The sequence below is a fragment of the Anguilla rostrata genome, chromosome 6 (genome assembly GCF_018555375.3).
Source record: "Anguilla rostrata isolate EN2019 chromosome 6, ASM1855537v3, whole genome shotgun sequence".
NCBI lineage: Eukaryota > Metazoa > Chordata > Actinopteri > Anguilliformes > Anguillidae > Anguilla > Anguilla rostrata.
The window spans coordinates 1,827,328-1,838,190 of record NC_057938.1 but is presented as its reverse complement, the minus strand read 5'-3'; the positions used below and the strand labels follow the sequence as shown (position 1 = coordinate 1,838,190).

The following is a 10,863-nucleotide window of genomic DNA, read 5'->3' as shown; positions in this document are numbered from 1 at the left end:
AACGCACCGCACCACCGACTTGAACCCGGCCCGCCCGCCAAGCCCGAGTCCAACAAGGGCGAAACTGTGAGGAAGAGGAGAAGCCTAACATCCCATCGCTCTTCGTCTTCATCGAGGCGTTCAGGTGAAACACCTGGCAACATTTGGTCGCAAAGTTTTCTAGCCGACTAGAACATAGCCAGGCAATATCGGGAGGCATATTAGGTTTAACCAAATAGGTCAAAAGGTCTCTCAACCTAGATTTCCACCCCTCTAGACATCGAGATTCAGGCTTTTGCTCACTGGGATGCCAGATTTACACTGCAGGCCTACCCTCCTTTTGTATATTTGTTTTATTCAGACACACAGAAAGCAGAGGGGGCAACAGACAGATGAGGCATAAATGCTCAGAGGTTGCCATGGTGGGGACAAAACCCCCCAGCCAGAGGGAATCACTTAGGCTCCAGAGTTGGCTTCCCTACGGACTGCACCGCACTTTTTTCCAAATCTGATTATTCCAAGCATCACTGGATCATAACTGAACACTAATAACACTTTTGAGGAGCTGTAAACCTTCCATGTTTTATTTGGGGGGGGGGGGGGGAGGTGAAGGTATTTATTACATCATAATGATAATATTAATGGCAAGTATGCCATCAGATGTGACAAATATTCCAGAAACATACGCTGAAGCAAATGTTGAGAATGGTTATTAAACCTACTCAGCTCAAGTGATTTTACACCCAGAGTATTTGGCGCCACCTAGTGTTCAGTGGCAGCTGACAACCCTCAGTTCAGTCCGTAAACACAGTTGATTCGATTTAGCTTTTAAGCCAAAAGTAGTCAAAATCTTATTTATGCAATTAAGCAGATGAAAATAAGAATGAAAGAGAAAAATATCCTTGTATTTCTGTACATACTGAACAGTGATGAATGGTGAACCGAATCCACAGGTACGATGTTTTTGATTATAGCATTGACCGACGTGGTCGCTTGACTGCAGAAGTCTTGCCAGGGCTGAGTGTGTTTGCTGTGTTTGACGTGTGTTTAGTATTACATTGCATCTTATCCAGAGCGGCTCACAGAACTATTTACACAGCAATTACGAATAGCACTGCATCCATTTATACAGCTGGAAATACACTGAAGCAATGCAGTACCTTGCTCAAGGAACTATTTACACAGCAATTACGAATAGCACTGCATCCATTTATACAGCTGGAAATACACTGAAGCAATGCAGTACCGTGCTCAAGGGTACAACAGCAGTGTCCTACCTTTGATGTGTGTTCAGTGTGTGTTTGCTGTGTTTGATGTGTGTTCAGTGTGTGTTTGCTGTATTTGATGCGTGTTCAGTGTGTGTTTGCTGTGTTTGATGTGTGTTCAGTGTGTGTTTGCTGTATTTGATGCGTGTTCAGTGTGTGTTTGCTGTATTTGATGCGTGTTCAGTGTGTGTTTGCTGTATTTGATGCGTGTTCAGTGTGTGTTTGCTGTATTTGATGCGTGTTCAGTGTGTGTTTGCTGTATTTGATGCGTGTTCAGTGTGTGTTTGCTGTGTTTGATGTGTGTTCAGTGTGTGTTTGCTGTATTTGATGCGTGTTCAGTGTGTGTTTGCTGTGTTTGATGTGTGTTCAGTGTGTGTTTGCTGTATTTGATGCGTGTTCAGTGTGTGTTTGCTGTGTTTGATGTGTGTTCAGTGTGTGTTTGCTGTATTTGATGTGTGTTCAGTGTGTGTTTGCTGTGTTTGATGTGTGTTCAGTGTGTGTTTGCTGTATTTGATGCGTGTTCAGTGTGTGTTTTCTGTGTTTGATGTGTGTTCAGTGTGTGTTTGCTGTATTTAATGTGTGTTTAGTGTGTGTTTGCTGTGTTTGATGTGTGTTTAGTGTGTGTTTGCTGTATTTGATGTGTGTTTAGTATTACATTACAGACATTCAGCAGACACTCTTATCCACAGCAACTTTCAGAACTATTTACACATTTACACATAGCATTGCATCCATTTACACACCTGGGTATATTTCCTGAAGCAGTGCAGGTTAAGTACCTTGCTCAAGGGTACAACAGCAGTTTCCTTCCTACCTGGGAATCGAACCTGCGACCTTCAGTCACAGATAATCATCCTCATCTTCATCAGAACAGCGAAAAATTTAGACCAGGAAAAAAACCACAAGAACAAATATGAACATCAGAACAGGTTGTTATAATTTATTTCACTTTCCTCTCTACGACAACCTGAAATTCTGGAGTATTTTGGCTTTTTAAAATGTAAGCAACAAGGAAACAAAAAAATACACACAAACAAACATACAAACAAAGAAAATTGTGGGAGTGGTTCAGATCTGTCGCCCCTCCCTCTCTCTTGGAAGATATACTGACATTCTTAGGCTCAGAGACAAAGTATTTAATCTAATTGACTCCCTTCATTTCTCACCAGTTCAGGAGAACAATAGAGAAAGGGAGGAACACAAAAATAAAAAATGAAGAAGAAAACAAAAGCAAAAACAAAATTCCATTATTCAGAGTGGCACAATTCTTTAGACGAGAGAGAGAGAGAGAAAGAGAGAGAGAGCATTTCTCTTCTGATATATGTAAGACTGTTGCTTTACAGAAAACTGAATATTTATCATAGAAACAGCTGTGTGGGCTGTTTATGTACCATATTGGCAGTGGTGTGGAGTCCATCAGTGCCCCAGTCTAAGGTAAAACGTTATTTTACATCCTGCTGGTGAAAAGCTTGCGTTACGGCAACGGACGAGTACGACAGCAGTAAGCTTTAGTGTTTATTTAAAAAGGACCCGAACATTTCCATCCACAGCGCCCCCTGCCTGTTCTACACAGGAAGTGGCGATGCTGAAAACAAGGCGACATCACAGGAAACAGGAAACACGGGAACGTCAGATAAAGACACAGTGTTAAGACCCACACGAGTGACCAAACACAGGTACGCTCATGTTGTCGGTACTACAGCCCTCTGTTACCTGCCGTGTGTTACACACGTGTATCACAGCAGTTTGCATGTTACATGCGTGTATCACAGCAGTTTGCATGTTACACACATGTATCACAGCAGTTTGCATGTTACACGTGTGTATCACAGCAGTTTGCATGTTACACACATGTATCACAGCAGTTTGCATGTTACACGCGTGTATCACAGCAGTTTGCATGTTACACGCGTGTATCACAGCAGTTTGCATGTTACACACATGTATCACAGCAGTTTGCATGTTACACGCGTGTATCACAGCAGTTTGCATGTTACACACATGTATCACAGCAGTTTGCATGTTACACGCGTGTATCACAGCAGTTTGCATGTTACACACATGTCACGCAGTTGCATGTACACTGTATCAGCAGTTTGCATGTTACATGCGTGTATCACAGCAGTTTGCATGTTACACGCGTGTATCACAGCAGTTTGCATGTTACACGGTTATCACAGCAGTTTGCATGTTACACGCGTGTATCACAGCAGTTTGCATGTTACACGCGTGTATCACAGCAGTTTGCATGTTACATGCGTGTATCACAGCAGTTTGCATGTTACATGCGTGTATCACAGCAGTTTGCATGTTACACGCGTGTATCACAGCAGTTTGCATGTTACACGCGTGTATCACAGCAGTTTGCATGTTACACGCGTGTATCACAGCAGTTTGCATGTTACACACATGTATCACAGCAGGTTGCATGTTACATGCGTGTATCAGCAGTTAGGATGTTACAATCGTGTATCACAGCAGTTTGTATGTACACTGTGTTCACAGCAGTTTGCATGTTACACACTGTATCATAGCAGTTCTCATTACACGCTGATAACAGCTTTGCATGTTACACGCGTGTATCACAGCAGTTTGCATGTTACACGCGTGTATCACAGCAGTTTGCATGTTACACACATGTATCACAGCAGTTTGCATGTTACATGCGTGTATCAGCAGTTAGGATGTTACAATCGTGTATCACAGCAGTTTGTATGCTACACACCTGTTTCACAGCAGTTAGTATGTTACACACCTGTATCATAGAGTGTACTCCAACTCACACCACTGATAAAATTAGCCTTTCATCAGTGACGTGATGGGGGAACCTACATGTGCACGGTTTAGTCCAGGCTCCGCCCACTGGCCCTGCCCCCCCCCCCGGCTCTCTGTTCCATGTGTCTGACTGTATAAAGCAAAATAAAGACACAGGCCTCAGCCAATGTTGTTCTCCAGAACCACGTACGGTGGCCCAGGGTACGACCAGCGGCAGGATGGTTTTCATCTGGCCATACGTCATCAGACTGTAGGCGGTCAGCCCCTGTGATGTCACGTCATGCCTGCTTATCATTGGCCGTGTCCCTGAGAACAAGGACAGGGACTAATGGGGTAGAGGGATGGGCTTCTGGGGCGAGGGGGGTGGGAGGGGGGGGGGGGGCTGGGCAGTAGGATTCAACTGGGGGGAGAGGCTGAAGGGGTGGGGGGGCAGTAGGAACGGACTCATGCACACCCAAAGGAGACACACAAGACTGAGGAATCACACACGCACACGCGTAAAAACACTCTCTCCCAATATTACAGCCGACTCTACAAATAAATAAAAAAACGACTGTTTTTTTCTTCCAAGTAACTGAAAACCATAATGTGCATAAATGCTACAGTTCTTGTTTGTTTTCTGTTACTTTCCTGTTTTTTGTTTTTTAAGTCCATGTGCTTTTCTTGCAGAAGGTGTTGGAGCAGCGGAACTTTGCGGAAGGCTCTGAGGGGGGCGGAGCTACAGGTAGCGGTACGGAGGGGAGGGGCGGAGCATCTCCCGGAGGTTCAATAGTTTTTTTGTTTTTTTTCTTTCTTCTGAACCCCACCCCTCTTCCTCCCGGTGAGACTTAGTGCAATTCCTCCCATGTGACCCCAGCACTATAGCCTCTGGGAAATGTAGTCCAATGGCCAGCTCAACTGACACAATACAGCCCTTGTAAGCAGGCTAGGGGTGGGGCTATTTAAAGGCATAAAGTGCTTAAAGGGGCAGCTCCCCTGTTTAGTCACAGGCTGACAGAAATGACACAGTATACAAATAAAACACCCTTACAATAAAATCTAATAATACAAAAACATTCTTATCGACTAAATCAACTATAAACCACTAAAACCATGACCATAAAATGCAAGACAGGATCACATGTAAAAAATAAAATAAAATTGTGCAATGGAGTTTATAAGTGTTCTTTTTTATCTGAACTGGGTACCCCGATAATCCAACAGTAACCAAAATTAAAATTTTGGGGGATAAATTGTGAATGTTATAATTTTTCAGCTTCAGAGATCACTGTTTGAACCCGTTTCTAATGCAGAAATTCTCTCACCTCCTTGGAAACGTTAACATTTTGTTGAATGGAGTTCAACTGTGTAGTTCCACTTGGGGGCGCCAAATGCACACGTACACACAACACCTGGGCTGCAATCCTTATTCAGTAGTAATGAGAGGGGTACCCAATAATCCAATCCTGCTACATTGAAACAAAACGTTCTTAACACCCTGAGGTTATTGTCATTTTTTGTTTTGTTTCTGTCCTTAGCATGGGTACATATTTGGTACGACAGAGGCGTTCAGTTCACAGGTCATTTTCTATAAGATTTTTGACAAACTTCAGTGAATAAGAAAAAATAATAATGAAAATATTCACTCATGTTGGTTTACATTCATCCAAATGAGCATATCTTTATAGTAAATGTGGCAGAAACCCATGATCATTATTATAATGATTATCATTATAGCGAAACGTGTTCTTTCTTCTTGCTTGGAGCAATCGTTCACAGGAAGACATGGTTCAGAGGAACTCCCTCCCCCTGTAGACCCCTTCCTCTCCTTGGTGACAGTGACTGGAAAGCAGTTGTGGAGCGGTTGTAAAAATGGTTGAAAAGCATGCTGTACAGTGGTTGTAAAAACGGTTATAAAGTGGTTGAAAACCAGTCCATGTCTAACCACATAAAAGCATGGGTAAGAAAGTGACTACTAGCTTCTGGGCCTTGGGGTGAACTCACACACACACACACAAACACACACACATGCACAGACACACACACACACACACACACACACAAACTCACAACACACACACACACACACACACGCACACACAAACTCACACACGCACGCACACACGCACACACACGCACACACACATGCACAGACACACTCACACACACATACACACAGAGGTTTTTGCTACATGGTGAGGACACATGAATGGGAGAGTACTGGTGGACACACACACATACACACACACGCACACACACACAGCTGGCCTGGGGCTGCTGCTACGTGTTCTGCTGATGACGTGTAGTGTCTACCTCCTCTTCCTCATCTGCTTCTCCCTCCTCATCCTCAGAGTCGGGCATATCGTCCACCTTTGAGGTCAGAACCAACGTCCTGTGGGCGGGCCCAAAAACCAGGGCATGATGGGAGCGGCCCAATGGCTGGCAGAGCCTGGATGACTCCGCCCACCTGGTGTCATGCCCCTCCCCCTCACCCTGGGGTGGGATCTGGCACTCTGACTCCACCTCCTCCCCCTCCTCCTCCTCCAGGGTCAGCTGGAACTGGAACTTTTCCCCAGGAGCCAGGCCAACGCCCATGCTGGCCCCGCCCCCCGGCACGCCCTCGTGGTCCTGCCCCTCGGACATGCTGACCGGGCTGTGGGGGATCATGCTCTGGTACCACTCCCGGTTGTCCTCCAGAGTGTCCAGGATGTCCTGGGCGTCGGGGTGCACCAGGTCCGCCCATGTCTCCCATAGGGGGTGCACAATGTAGTCTATGAACCCCACCTGAGAAGAGGAATCCAAGATTTGGGAATTAAAATATGGCCTGGCAACCCGTTTCCCTTCACAGAAGGACTGTGCATTGCTACTGTGTAGTGCCTGTGTGTGTGTGTACATTATGTAGTGTGTATGTGTGTGTGTGTGTTGTATATAGTGTGTGTGTGGGTGTGTGTGTGTGTACAGTATGTAGTGTGTGTGTGTTGTATATAGTGTGTGTGTGTACAGTATGTAGTGTGTATGTGTGTGTTGTATACAGTGTGTGTGTGTGTGTACAGTATGTAGTGTGTGTGTGAGTGTGTGTGTTGTATATATAATGTGTGTGTGTGTGTGTGTGTACAGTATGTAGTGTGTGTGTGTGTGTACAGTATGTAGTGTGTGTGTGTGTGTGTGTTGTATATATAATGTGTGTGTGTGTGTGTGTACAGTATGTAGTGTGTGTGTGTGTGTGAGTGTGTGTGTTGTATATATAATGTGTGTGTGTGTGTGTGTGTGTACAGTATGTAGTGTGTGTGTGTGTTGTATATGTAGTATGTGTGTGTGTGTGTGTGTGTACAGTATGTAGTGTGTGTGTGTGTGTTGTATATGTAGTATGTGTGTGTGTGTGTACAGTATGTAGTGTGTGTGTGTGTGTGTGACAGTATGTAGTGTGTGTGTGTGTGTTGTATATGTAGTATGTGTGTGTGTGTGTGTGTACAGTATGTAGTGTGTGTGTGTGTGTGTACAGTATGTAGTGTGTGTGTGTGTGTTGTATATGTAGTATGTGTGTGTGTGTGTGTGTGTGTTGTATATGTAGTATGTGTGTGTGTACAGTATGTTGTGTGTGTGTGTGTGTTGTATATGTAGTATGTGTGTGTGTACAGTATGTAGTGTGTGTGTGTGTGTGTACAGTATGTAGTGTGTGTGTGTGTGTTGTATATGTAGTATGTGTGTGTGTGTGTGTGTACAGTATGTAGTGTGTGTGTGTACAGTATGTAGTGTGTGTGTGTGTGTTGTATATGTAGTATGTGTGTGTGTGTGTGTACAGTATGTAGTGTGTGTGTGTGTGTGTTGTATATGTAGTATGTGTGTGTGTGTGTTGTATATGTAGTATGTGTGTGTGTGTACAGTATGTAGTGTGTGTGTGTGTGTTGTATATGTAGTATGTGTGTGTGTGTGTGTGTACAGTATGTAGTGTGTGTGTGTGTGTGTGTGTACAGTATGTAGTGTGTGTGTGTGTGTGTGTGTTGTATATGTAGTATATGTGTGTGTGTGTGTGTGTGTGTGTACAGTATGTAGTGTGTGTGTGTGTGTGTTGTATATGTAGTATGTGTGTGTGTGTGTGTGTGTGTGTGTGTGTGTGTGTGTACCTGGCTCTTCTCCACAGAGGCGTTGTGCCTGTCGCACATGGGGCTGATCTCCATGCCGCGGTCGCGCTCGCGGTCGCCCTGGCTGAAGAACTCCTCCATGATGCGGTCGGTCCACTGGCGGTACAGCTGCAGCGGCTTGGTGGGGTTGCTCAGGTCCGCGCAGTGCACCATGTTCTGCAGGACCTGGGCACACACACGCAGCCGCCATGAGGGTCACTCGCCTGTATGACATCAGACTCACTCACCTGTATTATATCAGACACACTCACTTGTATTATATCAGACTCACTCACCTGTATGCGGTCGGAGTAGTTGTCCAGCAGTAGTACCCCTAGACTGGTCACTTTTTTGGTCTCCACCATGGTCTTCAGGTCAGCCAGCAGGTTCATATGTTTGGACATGTCTGTGGCCAAGACCTGCGGGGAAAACAAGTAGCATTGTGATCTCCACCTCTCTTCCTCCTCGTCCTCCTCTTCCTCCTCAACTGGGTTGCAAGATTAACTGCATCTGCCATGCAAACATTTAAACAAATCTTCTAGTCAAATACCAAACACATACTGTAAAATATCACGCGGAGATGCACATACAATACTATAGTGTTTTCCAGCCAAGATCCTGACATTGTGACATCAGAATACAGTTTGTGGGAAAGATAGACCATTTGCACTTCACACTGCCCCTGACCCCGCCCCTCACCATGTCGATCACCATCTTGCGCAGGGACTGCCACTGTTTCTTGCTGAGGTTCCGGAAGATGTCACAGTTCTCCTCCTGCAGGAGCTTGAACCCCACAGCCAGGTGGTGATTCTCCAGGACGGAGGAGTCATTGTACATGAGAGCAAGCTCTGAGTCTGAGAGCGAGAGAAAGAGAGTAGGAGAGCGATAGTGGGAGAGAGAAGGGAGAGTGGAAGAGCAATAGTGGGAGAGAGAAGGGAGAGAGAGAGTGATAAAAGGAGAAGGTTGAGAGAGATAGAAAGCAAGAGAGTGGGAGAGAGAGAAAAACAGAGCGAGGAGAGAAGAGTTACTGTGAGGAACACACCACCTTCATACCTGTAGCACACCTCGTTTGCACCTGCAACACACCCGCAACATACCTGCAGCACACAATCTATACACACATCATACTGAACACACACACAACATACCTGCAGCACACAATCTATACACACATCATACTGAACACACACACAACATACCTGCAGCACACAATCTATACACACATCATACTGAACACACCCGCAACATACCTGCAGCACACAATCTATACACACGTCATACTGAACACACACACAACATACCTGCAGCACACAATCTATACACACATCATACTGAACACACACACAACATACCTGCAGCACACAATCTATACACACATCATACTGAACACACACACAACATACCTGCAGCACACAATCTATACACACATCATACTGAACACACCCGCAACATACCTGCAGCACACAATCTATACACACATCATACTGAACACACACACAACATACCTGCAGCACACAATCTATACACACATCATACTGAACACACACACAACAAAGAGAGACAAGCAGCACAGACGTAGCCCTGCACACCTCTAGCCCCGCCCAGTTACCACACAGCAAGGAGAGCACCACTTCCTATACTGCCCCATGGGTGGAGCTACCACACGCTGTCAACCATTAACCAATCAAAAAATGTGTTCTCCGCAGAAGAACACTGTGACTGGTGTATATCAGTGAATCGCCTGGTAAGAGCTGATAGCTCCACCCACCCTCTAGATAATGGACACTCAATTCTGGCCCTTGAATCCAAATCCGGAACCTGGTTTTCTATTCTCCCATGCAATGAACTGAACAACTAGTGCTACTGATTGGCAAGACTGTCTTCACCCCTGACTCCCAGGTAAAGGGAGGATGGAAAAGCAGCAGTTCTTGGCCCTGGAGGACCGTGATTTTGAGTAACAGGGCTCTAGGTCACAGCAGGCTTGTGTTTTTCCTGTGTGCTGCAGTGGCCTGGCCGGCCTGCAGGGGGGGGGCAGTGAGCAGCGGAAACGTACTGGTGTTGATGAGGAACTGGTTGGAGACGCCGGGGTGGTCCACGTCGTGGATGGCGCTGGCGAACAGAGCCGCCAGGATCTCCAGGTCAGTGAAGACTGCCTAGAGAAGGAGACAGTCCAAGAGTCATGTGACTAAAGCCACCAGAGAATGAGTTTTTTTATCGTCAGACCATCTGCAGGAACTTTACAGGCGTCTGAGGGGTGAAAGTATTTAAAAATAAAGTGGCAGATAGTGAAGCTGAACTGGGACATATTCATCCTAAACTCTCTTTTTCTTTGAGCCCGAGGACTGACGCAGCACATGATCATCCCTGCATCCCATAATAATCAGGCATGGCGTCAAGAACATGGCTGCCTGACACTGTTCTCTGTGAGGGCAGGTCACTGGGGGTGGGGGCTGGGGGGCAGACTGACCTGTAGTGCTGGGGTGGACAGCAGGAGGAGGGGGGCAGACTGACCTCTAGTGCTGGGGTGGACAGCAGGACGTGGGTGGACTGTATCACGTCCGCTGCGTGGATGCTGTTGTGGTAGGCCACGTCGCCGTGGTAATGATCCTCCAACGTCATGGTGAAGGTGATGAAGGTGTCGGCGGGGATTTTGAAGCATTTGAGCAGCTCCCTCTCCTGCAGGGGGGGAACGCAGGTCAGGACCGCGGAAACAGCACAGCACAGCACAGCACAGCACAGCAGTG

The 10,863-nt window shown here is 46.0% G+C and overlaps 1 protein-coding gene across 8 annotated transcripts in view; it reads right to left on the bottom strand.

The window, feature by feature from the left end:
• Positions 1 to 3,367: 3,367 nt before the first annotated feature.
• LOC135258149 (3',5'-cyclic-AMP phosphodiesterase 4C-like) overlaps positions 3,368 to 10,863 on the bottom strand; it is a 52,416-nt gene continuing 44,920 nt past the window's right edge. For 7 of the 8 annotated variants that reach the window (XM_064341422.1, XM_064341423.1, XM_064341425.1 and 4 more), the window contains 6 exons: positions 10,631 to 10,795; positions 10,173 to 10,272; positions 8,819 to 8,973; positions 8,416 to 8,538; positions 8,123 to 8,305; positions 3,812 to 6,782 (listed from right to left, as the gene is read on the bottom strand). In XM_064341422.1, the coding sequence (XP_064197492.1) occupies positions 6,279 to 6,782; positions 8,123 to 8,305; positions 8,416 to 8,538; positions 8,819 to 8,973; positions 10,173 to 10,272; positions 10,631 to 10,795 (1,230 nt within the window). In that variant the 3' untranslated portion in view covers positions 3,812 to 6,278. Of the gene's footprint in view, positions 3,738 to 3,811; positions 6,783 to 8,122; positions 8,306 to 8,415; positions 8,539 to 8,818; positions 8,974 to 10,172; positions 10,273 to 10,630; positions 10,796 to 10,863 lie in introns of those variants that run through there. The other variant, XR_010330879.1, reaches the window with a different exon arrangement.